A 19512-nucleotide genomic window follows, 5' to 3' on the forward strand; every position below is an offset into this window, starting at 1 on the left:
GTGTCTTAGTCACTCTATTGCTGTGAAGAATCATGACCAAGGCAACTCTATAAAAAAGCATTTAATTGGGGGCTTGATAACAGTTTCAAAGGTCTGGTCCATCATAGTAGCATGTATCTTTCTGGATCAGAGATGAGAGCTACATCCTGATCTGCATTCTGAGAGAGAAGGGTAAGGGGCCTGGCATGGGCTTTCACACCTAATCTTTAATCCTTTCAAACAGTTCCACTTCCTTGTGACTAAGCATTCAAATACACTCAAATAGCCTATGGGGGCTATTCCTATTCAAACTATAAGAACTATTGAAAGGTGTGCAAGACATCTAGAGGAGATACTCAGCCTAAGAATAAGACATGCAGGTGTGGTAATAGGCTTCTCAAGGGTGAGTAGCCATTATCTGTCTTAGCATTAACCATATATATATATATATATATATATCACTTTGGTGGCTGTCAACTTAGGTTGCTAACTAACAACATTTTTCTTCTCTGTTAGATGAGGTTAAGTGTACAGACTGATTTGAGTGGAATTCTACTCTGATAAGGTAAAAAACTAGGATCTATTGAGATTGCACCAGCAGCTAGGATGTGTCTTTTCCCTGTAAATGTGTTTTCTGGTGAGATTGTTAGCAGATTGTAGGTTTATAGCTGGGAAGAGAGACCTTAAGCAAACGTTAATTGTGTTGGGTTCTAGATACTCAGCTGGCTAGACACTTCACGTGGACTCCTGAGTGAGGGGCTCTTCTCTTTCAGTGTTCTGGAAGTAGAAAGGGTACTTTGAGAAGTCAGTTGTATTGGATGGTGTTTTTGTTAAGGCAACACGTGGAGGAACATTTCATTGAAGTGGACACAGGTGAAAGACTAAGGCACACGCATGAAGGAACGTTTTGCTGAAGCAGATGCAGCAGAAAGGGTGTTCTGCTAAAGCAAGATGTGGAAGGACACATGATGAAGGACTCTTTGCTAATGACATGCATGTATTAGTCTGCCTTACATTGTGTAGTTTAGCTGAATTTGTCAGGACTCCAGAGAGAAATGCACCAAAAGAATTTCTGGTGTGCTGCAGTTTCTTGCCCCTTCCTCAGACTGCCTGATTGGCAGAGTGATGTCAGCTGAGACATGCTTAGGCAAGACCCATGGGAGACGTGTGATGTTTGGAGGGAGGATAAATAGACTGACAGTGGAAGGCTGAGTGTGCCTTGCTGATAGAGCTTGCTGTACAACGCCTGTTGGTCTTGCTGATCACAGACTTCTGGCATCCCTCCTGGGTCCCTTGTGCCAGGTTGAGGCCTGGCTGTCTCTGCCAGATAGTGCCACCGCTGCTTATTTGTGTTTTCTATCCCAACTACTGAACTGTGCTGCTGATATATCTGTGAAGTGTTTGCAAGTGGATTGAGCTGCTGCTGCTGCTGCTGACTACTGTCAACTGAACTGCTGATTTCTTGACAGCATAGATAGAATTTGCTCCAAAGAACAATTTCTAAACAGGTCCACTTCCCCTGTTGGGAGCTGACTTAAGCAGAAAGCGGCTAGATCAACTTTGCAGCCATCTGGAACCATATACCCTGATGAAAGACTTGGTTGTCAAAAGCCTATAACAGCTGAAGCACACTCTGATAAATATATTGTTTATCCCACATAGCTTGTTTTGCTGTTTAGTGACCTCAGCTGTATGGTGCACGTGGTAAAATGTTTTCACCTGTGTTCTCCTGCTTGTGTATATAAATACCTCAGAATTCCCTTCAATAAGGGAGACTTGAGAAAATAGAAGAGACTGAATCACACCCTGTCTTGTCTCCATTCTTCGAGTCTCTTGCCCCAAGAGCCACTCTCTCTCTTGACCAGAGCACTTAGCCCCAAAAGTGTTGAGGAAAAGTGTTGAGGCAGAGTGTGGGCCTCAACATTCCCCCATATCCTTTCTTTTCCACCACCTCTAGTGGGTGGTGGGCTAAAAGGAAAGTTAAACTGTTTAAGAACCATCATTAAAAATAAGGATTGAGGGTCTGGGCCTGAGCAGATCCCCTGCCCCCAATCTCACAGAACCCAGAGGAAGCGGGCCTCCCAGGAGATCTAACCCAGGCAGTATCTTAGGTAAGGAGAAAGCAACACCAGCCCCAAACAGGGAGTAACTGGGACCCACTAGGACCCAGGAAGTCACTCCTGGCCTGGAGCACTGGTTCCTTCCTGTCTGCACCTGAGCACTGAGCAGATCTTAGGCCCCAGCTCTAACCCCAGTAGTAACACCCACCCCACACAGTTCTGATAGAACCAAGATAATAGGAAAGACAGGCTCCAGTCAGAGACAGGGCAGGTAGCACTAAGGGTGGCAAAAGGCACCTAAGCATCAGCAACCCAGGGTGCTTGGCATCATTAGAACCTAGTTCTCCCACACAAGAAAGTCCTGAATTCCCCATATCACTAGGATATCAAGATTCAGATTTAAAATCACTTCTAATGATGATGATAGAGGACTTTAAGAAGGACATAAATAACACTCAAAGAATTTGAGGAGAGCACAGGGAAATAGGTAGAAGCCCTTAAAGAGGAAGCACAAAAATCCCTTAAAGAATTACAAGAGAACACAACCAAACAGGTGAAGGAATTGAACAAACCATCCAGAACTTAAAAATGGAAGTAGAGCCGGGCGGTGGTGGCGCACGCCTTTAATCCCAGCACTTGGGAGGCAGAGGCAGGCGGATTTCTGAGTTTGAGGCCAGCCTGGTCTACAGAGTTAGTTAGTTCCAGGACAGCCAGAACTATACAGAGAAACCCTGTCTTGAAAAAAAAAAAAAAAAAAAAAAAGCTAGAAGATGCTGGGCAGATGTCATACAGACCCTAAGAGAACACAAATGGCAGCCCAGGCTACTATACCCAGCAAAACTCTCAATTACCATAGATGGAGAAACCAAGATATTCCACAACAAAACCAAATTTACACAATATCTTTCCACAAACCCAGCATTACAAAGGATAATAGCAGGAAAGCTCCAATACAAGGAGGGAAATTATACCTTAGAAAGAGCAAGAAAGTAATCCTCTTTCAACAAATCCAAAAGAAGATAGCCACACAAAGATAATTCCACCTCTAATAACAAAAATAACAGGAAGTAGCAATCAGTCTTCCTTAATATCTCTTAACATCAATGGACTCAATTCCCCAATTAAAAGACATAGGCTAATTGTCTGGATATGTAAACAGGACCCAGCATTTTGTTGCATACAGGAAACCCAGTGACAAAGACAGACTCTACCTTAGAGTAAAAGGCTGGAAAACAATTTTTCAAGCAAATGGTCCTAAGAAACAATCTGGAGTAGCCATTGTAAAATCTCCAGCCCGAGAACACAAAGGGAGGGACTTGTATAGGTAGGGAGGGACTTGTATAGCTCCACCTGTATAGGTAGATGAGGGTGGCCTTGCCAGGCATCAGTGGAAGTGGACAGCCTTGGTGCCTGAACGTTTGGATTCCTTAGTGTTGGGGAATTTCGAGAGCAGGGAGGTGGGAATGGGAGGATGGTTAGCCTGTGAGTTAAGGACCTATAGCAAATTCAAGGCTCTGAGTTTATTGTTAGGGTGTTTTTTTTTAATATTTTATTTAGAAATAGCTGAGAGGAGTTAACAGACAACAGTCCAGATTGCCTTACAGGGATAGTTGGTTTTCCAAATGTCAGAAATCCATAGAATTGACGTTACAAACATTTCTGTATTAATGTTTATTTTGATTAGAGACCTGTCTGCTCCTGACAGCTTCCTGTCTTGGATTCTAAGAAGAAATTGAGCATCTTTGGAGTTACTCCAGTTGTAGTGAGACAGCCACTAGGCAAGAATTGCCTCTTTTCATCTATGGACAAATTACTGTCCAGAAAAGGCCACACTTGTGGAATAGTCGGCTGGTTATATCTGCCTAGACAGAGTAATCAGCCCTTAATAATTCTGCATCACTAGGTCTGTCAGATGATCCTACTGTCAGTGCTGGGCAGCAGGTCTGCTTGGACCTGTGTAGAAAGAGGGCACACACCTGTCTGGCTTCTGGCTGACCCAGATAGGGCCTGTCTGAGGGACTGAAGTCCAAGGCTGTGTGAGAAAACCCACCACTGACCCTGGATGAGAGGTCATGCATGTCCTTGTTTTAGGTCTCTGACTCCAGCTCTTGACTCCATGCCTCCTCCTCAAAGTGCGCCTTGCGGGAGTGAACCTCAAGTGAAGCCACTAGGGTTCAGCCTCCCACTGTGCAAGGTGGCACTGATTGTGTCTGAGGGAAATGCTCTTCTGAACACAGCCCAGCAGCTTTCCTGAATGAATCCTCAGGAACTGGCCACAGTTAACTAGTTTGTTCTACCAAGTCATGGTGTCTGGCTGATGGGGACTTGATCAGACACTTCCCCTGTCTGGGGAGGAGAAGAGAGTCCTTGTGTTGAGAAAAGGTCCAAGTACTGTGAACCATGTCAGCCTAGGAATCTCATTTGCTGTTTGTGTAACAGCAGATTCTCTAATGCACAGACCAACAGCCAGGGTTTTAGTTAGGGTGACTATCACTGTGCAAAAGACCATGACCAAAGCAAGGTGGTGAGGAAAGGACTGATTTGGCTTCAGTTTCCACATTCATAGTCCATCACTAAAGGAAGCCAAGGCAAGAACTCAAACCAGAGCAGGAATCTGGAGACAGGAGCTGATGTAGAAGCCATGGAGGTGTGCTGCATACTGGCTTGCTCTCCATGGCTTGCTTGGTCTACTTTCTTATAGATCCCAGAACTGGGTTCTGGAGAGATGGCTTAGTGGTTAGGAGCACTGGCTGTCTTCACACAGAGATACAGGCAAGTAAAAGCATTATTTGCCAGTCATGGTGGCACACTTCTAATCCGGGTACTCGGGAGGCAGAAGTAGGCGAGTCTCTGTGAGTTCCAGGACAGCCAAGGCTGTTACTCAGAGAAGCCCTGTCTGGAAAAACAAAACAAAAGACAAAAAACCTCCACCCAAAAAAATAAACGTCAAAAAACAACACAGGACCACCAGCCCAGGGATAGCACCATTGACAATGGGCTGGGCTCTCCCTTACCAATCACTAATTAAGAAAACACCCTCCCTGCCGGACCAGTGGTGGCGCACACCTTTAATCTCAGCACTTGGGAGGCAGAGGCAGGTGGATTTCTGAGTTTGAGGCCAGTCTGATCTACAGAGTGAGTTCCAGGACAGCCAGGGCTATACAGAAAAACCCTGTCTGGAAAAACAAAACACAAAAAACAAAAACCAAGAAAATGCCCTCCCTATAGGCTTGCTTGCAGCTAACTTTACCCCCCAATTCCAGTGTCTCTCCCTCTGTCCCCTCTGTCCCTTGATCTCTAATTGATCCCTCCTGTTCTCATCCCCAACCCCAGTCCACCCAAAACATCTATTCTATTTCCCTTCCCAGGGAGATCCATGTGTTCTCCCTCAAGCCTTCCTTGTTACTCAGCCTCTCTGCATCTGGACTGTACCATGACTGCCCTTTACCTAGCAGCTAATGTCCACTTATAAGTGAGTACATACCATGCTTGTCTTTCTGGGTCACCTTGCTTAGGATGATTCCCCTGCCCCCGGGGCTCCATTCATTTTAAGATTTCCTTTTCTCTGTTGAGGCTCCCTCCTCTCAGATGGCTCTGTCTAGCCTGTGACAAACTTAGCTAGCACATCCAAGGATCTTGGTAAAGTTTAAAATACTGGGGTAGCATATTAGATTCAAGATGGTGCCCAAGGTTCTGAAATTTTTTTTTAAAGAACATTTGTTTAGTCATTTTGTGTGTGTGTGTGTGTGTGTGTGTGTGTGTGTGTGTGTATGCTCCTGTGTTCTTCAGAGAACAACCTGAGGGAGTTAGTTCTCTCCTTCTACCACATGGATTCAGAAAATCAAACTCAGGTTTTCAGGCTTGGCAAGAAGTATCTTTTTGTTTGTTTGTTTGTTTGTTTGTTGTTGTTTTTTGTTTGTTTTTTGAGACAGGGTTTCTCTGTGTAGCCCTGGATATCCTGGAATTCACTCTGTAGACCAGGCTGGCCTCAAACTCAGAAATCCACTGTCTCTGCCTCCCAAGTGCTGGGATTAAAGGCGTGTGCCACCACTGCCCGGCAGATAATAACTCTAAAGTTTGTTTGTTTGTTTATTTATTTTGGTTTTTCGAGACAGGATTTCTCTGTGTAGCCCTGGCTGTCCTGGAACTCACTCTGGGCAAGAAGTATCTTTACTCTCAAGTCATCCCACTGGCCACAAATTCTGAAGTTCTAAGAAAATCTAAGGTCATGCTTGTACTAGCTCAGGGCCACTGGCGAGGACCCCTTGTCCAGTTTCCCAGTGCCCATTCGTGTGTGATAACCAAATGTAAAGGATACAGTTGGGGCTCACTTGAATACATTGCAAATACATCTGTGACCAACACCCTAGCCTGTTCATACTCTACTACCTAGCGCCCTCTGGTGGACACGAAGCCTGTAGTGTCCTCAGACAGCTACAGTGGTACATCTAGAAGGTTCTCTGAGGATAGATAGCCTTTTTCAGGTGAGTCTCTGGGTGGGGCAGAAGCAAGGAGACTAGAGGCAGATAGCAGTTACCTAGTGGCAAACTTTCCCTCGTTAAAGTTCAGAGTGACCACCTTGGGCCATATGACTTGAACGGGTGGCATTCTGGAACATCCAACTCAGGGCTGTTTAACCACTGCAACCAGTAGCACTGAGACCCAATAGGAAATTGTAAACTTACTTAAAACATGAAGAGTTTAATTTTCAATGATGATGACTGGTAACCTGATTAAGCAGTTCCTGAGTATGAGCTTGTAGAGCAGTGGTTCTCAACCTTCCTAATGCTGCAACCCTTTAATACAGTTTCTCCTGTTGTGGTAACCACCCCTCTCCTCTTTGTGCCCCCCCCCGCAACCATAAAATAATTTTTTGTTGCTACTACATAACTGTAATTTTGCTACTGTTATGAATCATAACGTGAGTATTCATGTTTTCAGGTAGTCTTAACTGACCCCGGGGAGAGCATGTGAGGGGGTCGCGACCCACAGGTTGAGAACCCTGTCGTAGTTCCTAATGCTGTTTTGATTTAGTTTAAAGTTTGCAAACTCAACATGGAGTTTAAAAACAATGGTGACTCTGGTGGGTAACTGCAGCATTTGGAGGCTAACCTTGTGTATACTTGACCTTAGGGCCACTTTTTAGATGATTTTATTTTAATTTTTTTGAGACAGGCTTTCACTATGGGGTCCAGGCTATCTTCATCTGCAGAAAATGGTGCCTCAGTCTCCTAAGCAACAAATGTGTACAACCATAGGTCGCTTGTGTGTTGATTTTCACTGTGATGGTTTACTTTCAGTGCTAAGATTCGAATCTAGCACCTTGACATGCACATGTTGTGAGACTCAGATCTCTTTTTGGTTTTGTTTTTATGTTTTTGGCTTTAAGATGAGACAACTTCTCCCTGTTATCCCAGGCTGTCCACTTTCAGTCCTCCTGCCTCAGCACCCTGACTGCTACCATTTGCCAATGAGGGTTCAGTTGTACTTGGTGTTGAATCCTTGAGTACTTGCCTCGTGTATACCTTTCCTTTCCTTTCTTTCTTTTTTAAAAAAAGATTTATTTATTTTATGTATATGAGTACACTGTAGCTGTTCTCAGACACACCAGAAGAGGGCATCCAATCCTATTACAGATGGTTGTGAGCCACCATGTAGTTGCTGGGAATTGAACTCAGGACCTCTGGAAGAGCAGTCAGTGTTCTTAACTGCTGAGCCATCTCTCCAGCCTAGGTGTATACCTTTTCTATTTCTCCAAAATTTGGCCTGAAGCCCCCCAAATAAAGGGGTAGTTTCTTACATGTGTATATACATATGTATGCCTAATTGGTACCCACAATGTTGTGTGAGTCAGGGCAGAGGTCACGCAAGCCTATCAGACATCAGTGAGGACCTGGTCTGTTGTATTAGCTGGCTTACCAGAACAGCAATGGAAGGCCAAATCCTGGAGGTGGGCTGAGGCCACATCAGGTCATAGCTGTCACTCCTGGTAACTGCCACAGCTCTTTGCTAATGCTTCTCCTCCATTCCCCCTTCCCTTCAGAACTTGGGATTCAGCCCCTGAGGGAATGAGTTTCAGGCCAAGTTACCAATGGTGCCCAGAAGATGGGCTGAGGTGGGGCTAGTGCTGCCATGGAGAGGAGAAAAGCCTGTCTGAGAGGAGGGGCAGAGGGAAAGAGACCTGGAGACCCAGCAAACAAAGGGGTCATGGGGGAAAAAATGCACTGGTTTCTTGAGTTTCTGCAGAGGCTGGGCAAGGAGAAGGGAGCAGGGACAGATGGAAACCTAGGTTGACTGGAACGAGCATGATGACATACAGCAGCTGGCATCTCAGATCCTAGCTCCCTCCTCTCCTGAGTGCTGACATCTGAGCCTTCTAGACTACCTGGTACATAGGACCAAATCCTGGGCCTCTGAGTTTGATGAGGGGTCTGGGATAGGGCTCAGGACATTGAGTGACAGAGGTCTCTCTTGAGCCAAGGACACAGAGCCCATGGTGGGAAAGTTGAGGTCAGCTGCTCTCTCATGCCCCTGTCTCCTTCCTTCTTATCTGTTCTGGCCTTATCCCACAGACAACAATGAGGAGAGGTAGCAGGCACCTCAACGATGAGGAGGATGTCAGTGGATGTGAGGACTGTGTCATCGTCAGTGGGACCTGCAGTGACCAGTTTTCAGACACCAACACTGTTCCCTTGACCCAAGTCTTGGAGACAGTCTGCACAGTGGAGAGCAGAGGTATGTGGGCCAGTGAGGAGCTGAGGTGGCATTATATTCTGATTCAACAGGTACAGCTGCAGACCTTGGCTGGGGCAAGAGCTTCTCCCTGGCTAAGAAGGATTTAGGGAGATTCTGAGCACCCTCACATGCCTCCTTAAAGAGAAATCGATCTGCTCGCACAAGACATGGGCAAAGTCAAAGCTTTGTCTAGTCTCTGCCCATAGCTTCCTGCTTCTTTCTCCTACTCGAGACTCTGAGGAAGATCACCCAAGGTGGCTGGTCCCTTACTTTGCCATTTCTGGTAGAGTTGGTCTCAGTGTGGCTGGACCACTGGTCCTTTTGCTGTGCAGATGCTGGCATCATCATGGGTGAGAGGTGCTTTCTATTGCCACTTCCTCTTGGCACCTCCTAGAACCAGTTGGGATTCAGACCCCTACTGTTGAAGCCTCCTGTGTTGTCCCTTATCCTGTCTTTAGGATCTATGGTGCCAATCAGAACTTTGTGTAAGGGCAAAAGTGGACAGATTCCATGTTCATGAAATTGTCATCATGGGATTGGACAGTGGCTTTTCCTTCCTTCCTTCCTTCCTTCCTTCCTTCCTTCCTTCCTTCCTTCCTTCCCCCCTCTCTCTTTCTTTCTTTCCTTCCTTCTTTCTTTCTTCCTTATTTATTTATTTATTTATTTAATGTATATGAGTACACTGTAGCTATCTTCAGACACACCAGAAGAGGGCACCTGATCCCATTACAGATGGTTGTAAGCCACCATGTGGTTGCTGGGAATTGAACTCAGGACCTCTGGAAGAGCAGTGGATGCTCATAACCACTGAGCCATCTCTCCAGCCCCAGGCAGTGGGTTTCTTGAAGGAATTGGATGCCTCCCCCTGACCTCAGCACCCCAATGCTACTGCCCAACTTGTGGGGAGGAAAGCATGAGCCTGGACTTGTGCCCAGTTGCTTTATGAATACATGGAAGATGCAGGGACACTGCATCATCCCTGTGGATGACTGGTTTGTGGGAGACACTAGCAAAGGCCTGTCAGCAAGGAGCTTTTAGCCTTTCCTTTGAACGTGTACTCTGTCTCTTGTCCTCCACAGGCTGCAGAACAAGCTCACGACCATCCAAGAGGAAAGTCTCCAGCCTGGTTAGTTATGTTCAGGTACCCTCTCCTCGTTTATCAGGGCTCTGGGCATTTCTTTTCCCTTTCATCCTGTGGGTCTCCTGAGGCTCGGGAAATTTGCAATCTAGATGTTAAGTAAAAACCTTCATTTGATTATTTAGCAAGCTGGAAAGCTTTGAGTTATTGGGTCGTTTTTATGTGTTTCTGAAATCAGTTTTTCATTTATGTGATCAGTATTATGGTTGCTTGAGTATGCCTATCCCAGGGAGTGGCACTGTTTGGGGATGTGGAGTGGGTGTGCCACTATAGGCTTGGGCTTTAAAACCTACATGTCATGGAGAACAGCTGAGGCTTGGCACTGTGAGAGTCCAGCGAAGGCCATTGGTGAAAGTGCAGCCTCAGTTGTAGTTAACGGCCCAAGTTGGGGCTTGGCACCATAAAGAGAGCCCATGAGAGGCTTTTGGTGAAGCTCAGTTTTAGTTGAATACCCTAGTGTATTGGACATGCCAGTACTGTGGGATGATCACCAAGAACAGCAGCAGCAGTAGAGTGGAGTTAGCCAGAGCCTAGAGTGCTACACAGGGCAGAGCTGGAGAAATCCAGAAGATCACGTGTGGATCCCAGACATTGGAATAGGAAGCTGTGAAGCTGAAGTTGCCTTGGAGACCCCAAGATGTTAAAGATGCCAGAGCTGTGGGATACCTGCTGAGGAAAGCTGCTTAACAGAGTAGAACCAGCCCAGGAGAAAGAAGCTTGTTGCAGTCAACAAAGATTAAAAGATTGAGTTGGAGATCTGAAGAGTGCTTTGACATCAGACACGGAGATGCAGAGTGTGGAGTTTGCCCAGCTGGTTTCTTGTCTTGCTTTGGGGATTACAGTTAAGTGGTTGGATGAATCTCAGAAGAGACTTTAAACTTTGGACTTTCAATATTGTTTTTCCCCCTCCCCTTTTCCTTCTTGCTCTGGGCCCTGCTTGCTCTGGTCCCCACTTGCTCCAGACTTTTAATATTGTTAAGACTGCTATAGACTGTGGGGACTTTGGAAGTTGGACTAGATGTACTTACTTATTATGTTATGGTTAGGTATGGCCCCCATAGACTTGTGTGTTTAAACAAGCCTATGGGGGCCAGTGAGTGGAATGTGATGTTTGGATATGCTCTGCCCAGGTAGTATCACTATTAGGTGGTGTGGCCTTGTTGGAGTAGGCGTGTCACTGTGGGTGTGTGGGCTTTAAGACCCTCATCCTAGTTGCCTGGAAGTCAGTCTTTCACCAGCAGCCTTCAGATGAAGATGTAGAACTCTCAGCTACACCTGTACATGCCTGCCTGGACACTGTCATGCTCCTGCCTTGGTGATGATGGATTGAACCTCTGAACCTGTGAGCCAGTCCCAATTAAATGTTGCCCTTATAAGAGTTGCCTTGGTCAAGGTGTCTCTTCAAGCAACGGAAACTCTATTAAGCAAGTATTGTTGATAAGCTAATTTAATCAGCAAACTGCACTTATTCCAACTTGGTCATACTATGTTTGAACTTTCTGCTTTGCCTTGTTTTGTTTTGTGTTGAGACAGGATCTGGCTGTGTATCTCTGCTGGGCCTGGAAACCTTTGTGCAGACCAGGACTACAGCCATGTCACCACACATGACTTTTTTTCCTTGCTGGTTCTCATGCCCACAGCTTCACATGATCTAGCATGTGACTGTATCCCAATCCTTAAATTTTGGTTTTTAAGTTCCTCCATTCTTATATCAAAAAACCAAGACACAATGCAAACAAACAAAAAACCCAAATCAAACAAACCCCCAAATATAAAATACTTGGGAACAAGTCTAACCAAGAAAGTGAAAGACTTCTATAATGAAAACTTTATGACACTGAAAAAAAATGAAAGATGAAACTAGATAATAAAAAAGACCTTTTTGGATGAACAGAATTAGTGTTGTGAAAATGGCTGAACAGCAACAATTAACTTACAGATATGATTTGCAAATACGTGCAATCCTCATCAAAATTCTAATGACATTTTTCATATCTCTAGAAAAAAGCAATAAAAAATTCACGTGGAAATACAAAAGACCACAAAAAACTGAATTGTTGCTGAGCAGAGAGAACCCTGTTGGAAGTATCACAAAACCCCGCCTCGGATGATGCTACTAAACTCTGCGCTATGATTCTCGTATGAAATGGAACTGGAGTTCAGTAGAATTGAATAGAGGGCCTAGAGGTAAACCCACACAGGTAGGGCCTCCTAATTTTTGGCAAAGATGTCAAAAAACATATCCTGACAAAAGGATTCAATGTTCTGGCAAAGTTGGGTATCCATCCATCTTGAAGTTGTTTGAACAAGAATGGCCTCTATTAGGTTCATATGTTTGAATACTTGGCCCCCAGTTGGTGGAACTGCTTCGGAAGGATCAGGAGGTGTGGTCTTGTTGGAGGATGTGTGTCACTGGGAGTGGCCTTTGAGGTTTCAAAAATCCCACACCATTCTGTTTAGCTCTGTCTGCCTCCTACTTGTGGATCAAGATGTGAGCTCTCAGCTGTACCTGCCACCATGCCTTTCTTCTGTCTTCAAGGACTCTTATAACCCACTGATACCCAATTAAACGCTCTCTTGCCTTGGTTGCCTTGGTCATGGTGCTTTATCACAGCAATAAAAAGTGGACCAAAGACTTGATTTAAAACTTGAAGTTCTCAAAAAACTAATGAAAAAAAAAATACATACAGTATAGTTCACAGGTACTGTCAGGATCTTCCTGGACAGGATTCTAGTAGCATCATCAGAAATAGCCCCAAGAATAAACAATCACAACTACATTAAGCCAAACATTTCTGCACAGCAAGGCTGGAGAGATGGTTCAATGGTTAAGAGCACTGACTGCTCTTTCAGAAATCCTGAGTTCAATTTCCAGCATGTACATGGTAGCTCACACCTGTCTGTAACACCAGTTCCAAGGCTTCTGACACCTTGACACAGACATTCATGCATGCAAAACCCCAATGCACATGAAATAAAAATAAATTACTACTAACAAAAATCTTACTGCAGAGCAAAGGAAATAGCCCTGTCTTAGTCAGGGTTTCTATTCCTGCACAAACATCATGACCAAGATGCAAGTTGAGGAGGAAAGGGTTTATCCAGCTTACACTTTCCACATTGCTGTTCATCACTAAAGGAAGTCAGGACCGGAACTCAAGCAGGTCAGGAAGCAGGAGCTGATGCAGAGGCTATGGAGGGATGTTACTGGCTTGCTTCCCCTGGCTTGCTCAGCTTGCTTTCTTAAAGAACCCAAGACTACCAGCCCAGGGATGATACCACTCACAAGGGGCCCTCCCTTCTTGATCACTGAGAAAATGCCTGACAGATGTATCTCATGGAAGCATTTTTCAACTGAAGCTCCTTTCTCTGTGATAACTCCAGCTTGTGTCAAGTTGACACAAAACTAGCCAGAACAAGCACACAAAACAGGAGAAAATCATTGCCATCAAACTTTTGGTAGGACATCCGTATCCAGAATACATAAAGAACTGCAAAACTTAAACACCCAAGTTGGTTATAGTTAGTTTATATTTAGACATTTTGCTTAGCTATTAGTAATTTTCATCCAACCCCACAGTTATATTTTTCTTGCTCTTAGTTTAGTTTTTTTTTTTTTTTTTTTTTTGATTTATTTATTTATTTCATGCATGTGAGTACACTGTCACTGTCATCAGATACACCAGAAGAGGGCATCAGATCCCATTACAGATGGTTGTGAGCTACCACGTGGTTGCTCGAATTGAACTCAGGATCTTTGAAAGAGCAGTCAATGCTCTTAACCACTTAGCTGTCTCTCCAGCCCTAGTTTAGTTTTTTGTTTGTTTTTTGAGACAGGGTTTCTCTGTGTAGCCTTGGTTATTCTCGAACTTGCTCTGTAGACCAGGCTGGTTTCAAATTCAGAGATTCACTTGCCTCTGTCTCTTGAGTGCTGGGATTAAAGGCATGTACTACCATCTGGAAGGTTATAGTTATTTTTAAAATCACGTTTAAAAAAAGTATTTATTTAACATATGAGTGCTCTGCTGTATGTACACCTGCAGTCCAGAATAGGACATCAGATTCTCTTATAGATGGTTGTGAGCCACCATGTGGTTGCTGGGAATTGAATTCAGCACCTCTGAAAGAACAGAGCCACTCACCACTGAGCCATCTCACCAGCCTTGAGTTGTAGTTTTCCTAGCATGACTTTCCCCCTTCATTTTATCATTCTCTTGTTAGCTTGGGTTTGTCAGGCATCAGGGATGATACAGCCAAATCACAATAGTAAACATGCATCTCCACATGGGTTCTGTTCTCAGGGAGGGTGGTGGGATGCCCCTTGAGGGGATCCAGGTGATGTCCTGAACAAGGGAGAATTAAGGCCGGTGGCACACACCTGTTACCCTAGGCTGACTTTGTTGTGAGATTATCTGAGGACCAAAAGGAACATCTGAAGAGACGGTCTTCCGAGTCAGAGGGTCAGGACTGCTATTGTGTTTCTGTGGCTGGCTAGCAGGACGCACATTTAAGTCTGAGCATTTCCCTGTGCCTGGCACTGAGACACACATGCCTATGCTGACCTGGTGGAAGAGCTGTTCATCTAACTAGAAAGGAAGACACCAGTTGCTAAATGGAAAGTTAGGTTCTTACACTTTGAGCAGGCCTCCAGGTTCCTCACTGTTGAGTGTCTGAGTTCTGTCTGCCCTGTCTTTAGCATAAGGTCAGGAACAGAGTTAATGACATTGCTTCTTGGTCATTTTACCAACAGGTGTCCATTTTGGTCAGTAGACCTGTGTCCTTCTCACACACGGTGTGAATGGTAAAAATCTTCAGGTTCCCCCCAACTAAGCAGCACCGTGTGTCTAATTTCTGTCACTTGCTGGTCACCTGGGTTTTGCCCTTCAGTTCCATCTAGATTTCATGATTCTGTGTTTATCTCTGTATTAAATCTCTTTAACATTTATGCACTGAAGTAATTTATTGCTAATACTTCACAGGGGTTGTAATATCATTCCTAGAATTACAAAATCATAATTTCTGTACAGGGATGTATAAGTGGACATTAGTCATTGCATTTGTGCTTCACATAAAGGATAACTAATACCTTCCTGGCAGTGGAGATGCCATGATCATGGGGTGGTTTCCCCAGGTGAGGCTTATCTATTGTTCACTGGATGTGCTGACCCCTGTGATGTCTCCAAGTGTGGGAAACTCAACTGTATAATTAATGGTAGTGTGTTTGTATTCTCCCCTTAAAAAAAAAAGAGGGTAACCTTACTACAAGACATAATATATAAAAAAAATTGTAAAATTTTCAGGCTTTGCCATACTCCTCCCCAGCCCCTTTACAGGTAGAATCTTATTATTTATGTAGTTCTGTTGCCTTGGAACTCACTATGTAGATTAGGCTGGCCTTGAACTCACAGAGATTGGGCTGACTCTGCCTCTTGAGTGTTGGGATTAAAGACATGCTTCAATATGCCCAGCGGCAGTGCACTTTTTATTTTTATTTATTTTTAAATTACTTTAAAAAACCCATGTCTGTGGGTGTTTTGCCTGTATGTATGTCTGTGGTCACATGCATGCAATACCCAGAGGCCAGAAGAGAGCATTAGATCCTTTGTATAGCTGGGCAGTGGTGGCGCACGCCTTTAATCCCAGCACTTGGGAGGCAGAGGTAGGCAGATTTCTGAGTTTGAGGCCAGCCTGGTCTACAGAGTGAGTTCCAGGACAGCCAGGGCTACACAGAGAAACCCTGTCTCGAACTTCCCTCCACCCCCCCCCCCCAAAAAAAAAGAAAGATCCTTTGTGTAGAAGGCTATAGGTGGTTGTAAGCCATCTGTGGGAATTGATCCTAGGTCCTCTGGAAGAGTAGCCCATGGTCTTCTGGACCATCAGTTTGGAGCATCAGACTGCCTCCAGATACTGGAGCTCCATCCCGGCTTGCAGAGTTGAAAAAAAACAGACCAGTGTTGGCCTCGGTGACTACATTCATCTGTTGCTGTTGCATGAAGTGCTGGCAGAAACGGGAAGACACTCAAATTAGTCTGTTTAATGAACATGTGAAATTAAGGCAGAGACAATGGTTGCTAACGAACCAGATGAAATACATCAAGCTAAAAAAGCCGAAAGGAGCAAAGCACAGTAAGGAAGAGCGATGACGAGCAGCTGTCTACAAAAGGACAACTGAAAGAGTTTAACACCCAGGTCCCCAGCTCCTGGTGACAGCAACAGTTTATAAAGTGCTGGGAGAAAGGACATGGTCAACCAAAGAGATTCTTCCTGTCTCTCCTGGTGGTGCCACACGCCTTTAATCCCTGTGTTCAAAAAGGCAGAGACTGGAGATTCTCTATCAGTTCTAAGGCCAGCCTGGTCTACATAGAACTCTTAAGTGCTGAGTCATCTCTCCACCCCCTCCCCCCACTGTATGCTTTTTCTTTTTTGGAAACAAAAAAAAATGACTTAATTTTTTTTAATATAAAAATTTAAACCGAGTTTTACTAGATTAAAAGGCACAAGTATTGAAAGTATTAAAATTTACTCGTGCCTGTATGCTAATACATGGCTGTTGAGATTGGGCCTGGTACTATCTCCCAGCCCTATGCTCCCAGGAATAAGACTCAGACTCAAAATATATTTACAAATACCTTGGCCATATAGCTAGGCTCTTCTCTGACTAGATCATAACTTACATAACACACATAACCCCATTACACTCTGCCATGTAGCTGGTTACCTATGCTCAGGTCCCATGAGTCTGTCTCCTCACATCTTCCCGGGCTGATCCTGTGTGGTTCTCCCACTGTATACGTTTTAATGCAAGTATTTAACAGTCATGTTCAAGTCAGCAAGATACTGTAGAATGTCACGCCCCAGTCCACTAAATTCAAAGATGCTAAGCTCATGTAGCTTGTAATAATAATAATATTAATAATTCAACAACAACAATAAAAACAGCGATGTAACTCATAAAACACAGAGTGGTTTATTTAGATAGTTTTAAATTATTTTACCATGAATAAAGCATAACTATAACAAACATCTTAATAAGAATAGCTTTTTTTTTCTTTAAAAAAAAAAAAACCCAAGGTCTCACCAGTCCTGGCTGGTGTAGAGTTCTGTGTAGACCAGGCTGGCCTTGAACTGATAGAGAACTCTCAGTCTCTGCCTTCTGAACACTGGGATTAAAGGCATGTGCCAACCCCAGGAGAGACAGGAAGAATTTCATTAGTCAGCCATGTCTTTCTTCCCAGAGCTTTATTTATAAACTTGCTGTCACCAGGACCTGGGTGACAAACTCTTTCAGTGTTTTTTTTCACAGCTCTTGATACTTCCTTTTGGGTTCTTCTAGAGATCTGCTCGTTATTGCTCTCTCCTTACAGTGGTTTGGTCTCTCATGTTCCTTTCGTTTTTTTAGCTTGGTATATTTTATCTGGCTCATTAGCAACCATTGCTTTTGCCTTAATTTCAGATGTTTGCTAAGCAAAACAATTTGAGTGTCTTCCCGTTTCTGCTAGCACTTCATGTGACAACAACAGATGAGTGTAGTCACCAAGTGGCTCTGAAAACATAAACGCTGGCAACAGCTTGTTCAGGCTAAGACTGGTCTGTTTTTCTGACGCAGTAAGATGGGATGAAGCTCCAGCCTCTGGAGTCAGTCTGATGCTGCCCCGCATGAACCGGGCAGCACTCTCAAAGGCAGCTGTGTTGGCTCCAGGTTCTTTTCAACATCAGATAGAGGCTTCCGCACTGGCATGAACTCTATTCATGTCTCAGATTGTTGCTGCTTGAGACCCAGGAGACCCAGGCCACACACCTGGTTCCCCAGGCTGGCCTGTCATTTTGTTGCCAGCATTGACAGCTTGTTGATCATCTACAACTTTACTGTTTCACTCAAGGGCCTGTGAGTTCACTGCTGGTGACTTTGATGAACTTTCCAAGAACTGATTTAAATCTGAATCCCATAGCAGAAGAGGATGTCTCACTGTTGTCTGAAGACTGGGCTGCTCTTCATTTTCCCACAAATTCAGGGGATGATGAATCTTCTTTATCTACTTTGAACTTGATTGTGTCTTTAAACTCTTCTGGAGCTGGTGGCACAGTGTAAATTACTTGCTTGCCTGCTAAACTGTTATGCAAATGAAGATCATAACAGAATCTTCTTTTAATTGATCATTCAGTTATTTTTTTAATTTTTAGAAAAAACAATTTTATTGGGGCTGAAGAGATGGCCCAGCAATTAAGAGCACTGGTTGCTCTTCCAGAGGACCTGGGTTCAATTCCCAGGACCCACATGGCAGCTCACAACTGACTATAACTTCTGTTTCAGGGACTCTGAAACCCTCATACAGACAAACATGCAGGCAAAATACCAATGTACACGAAATAAAAACAAATTATTAAACACTGAACATATTTATAAAAATTTTATTTATTATTTATTTTTAATGTGATGAGTCTTTTGCCTCCAAGTATATCTGTGCACTGTGCCTGATGCCTTCAGAGGCCAGGAGAAGGTGTGGGATCCCCTGAAACTGGAGTGACAGGCAGTTGTTAGCTATCTTGTGGATGCTAAAAGCTGAACCCTAGTTCTCTGGAAGACCAGCCAGAGAGCAGCCAGTGCTCTTAATCACTGAGCCATTTCTCCAGCCCTGAAAATTCACTTACTGAACATGGACAGAGAAGTTTCTGTCACTCTATTTGTTATGGAGGCATTCACCGCATCATGAATAGTCTATGGATCTGATGTACCAATTTCTATATAAAAATGAACTCCATTTGCTTTCTTTCCTCCAGGATCTTTCTGGGATCCATCAAAGGCCACAGGGGCAGACATAGTCTTTGTTTCAATTCTGGAGCAAGGACTACAGCGGGAAGGACAGGAGTGACTGAAGGAAAGGAATGAGTTCTCTCTCTGGGCTGTCCAAAGAACTCCAGTGGCTTTTGCCAAAGGACTCCCAGTCACCTTCTAGCAAGGTTCTTGTAGGTTTGGGGCCACTGCAGTTTTCCAGAATATCTCTGTGGGAAGACTGACTGGCTCTGAGATGAGGGACTTGACTCTAGGGTGGAGACATTCTGGGGAATGGTTCTCTCTGTCCTTTAGCTCCTCTAAGCCAACGGGCTGTGCTTCCCATGGTGGAAGAGGATCCTATAAAGTCTTATTACAGCAAAATGAGGTGGGCAGAAGAATTGTGGGGACCCTTAGTGTGACATTGTTGTGCCTTTGATGCCATTCACCTTCCTCAGCTGTATTGCTTGTATGACTTTGTTACACTGGAAAGCTGTTTCCTTTTCCCAGGATCTCACAGGAGATGGAGAGGAAGATGGGGATGGTGAAGTGGGGGACAACAGTGCCTCTGCCACTCCAGTGATGCCCAGGGAGACCAGGACACCCTCTACAACCCCAGCAGTAAGCCCCTTCCTGCCGAGCCCGGGCTCTTCCCACTGCCCACAAACCTGCATAGAACATGAGGCTAAGGTAATTCAGCAAGTCTTTGTCCCACACCTGTGTTTAAATCTATAATTAAACCTTTAATTATATATAACTCTTTTACTCTTAGTCACATGTCTCTGTGTGTATGCCACATGAGTGCCTATGTTCTTGGGGGCCAGAAGAGG

At 44.4% G+C, this 19512-nt stretch overlaps 1 protein-coding gene and 1 pseudogene across 1 annotated transcript in view; both read left to right on the forward strand.

The window, feature by feature from the left end:
* The first annotated feature begins 8617 nt into the window (after positions 1-8617).
* Positions 8618-19512, forward strand: part of LOC117703248 (DNA (cytosine-5)-methyltransferase 3C) — a 31814-nt gene continuing 20919 nt past the window's right edge. The window contains exons 1-3 of the mRNA XM_076928318.1: positions 8618-8774; positions 9854-9915; positions 19193-19303. Of these exons, the coding sequence (XP_076784433.1) occupies positions 8618-8774; positions 9854-9915; positions 19193-19303 (330 nt within the window). The remainder of the gene's footprint in view (positions 8775-9853; positions 9916-19192; positions 19304-19512) is intronic.
* Positions 14995-15142, forward strand: LOC117704832 (U1 spliceosomal RNA; annotated as a pseudogene).

This window comes from Arvicanthis niloticus, chromosome 2, assembly GCF_011762505.2.
Source record: "Arvicanthis niloticus isolate mArvNil1 chromosome 2, mArvNil1.pat.X, whole genome shotgun sequence".
NCBI lineage: Eukaryota > Metazoa > Chordata > Mammalia > Rodentia > Muridae > Arvicanthis > Arvicanthis niloticus.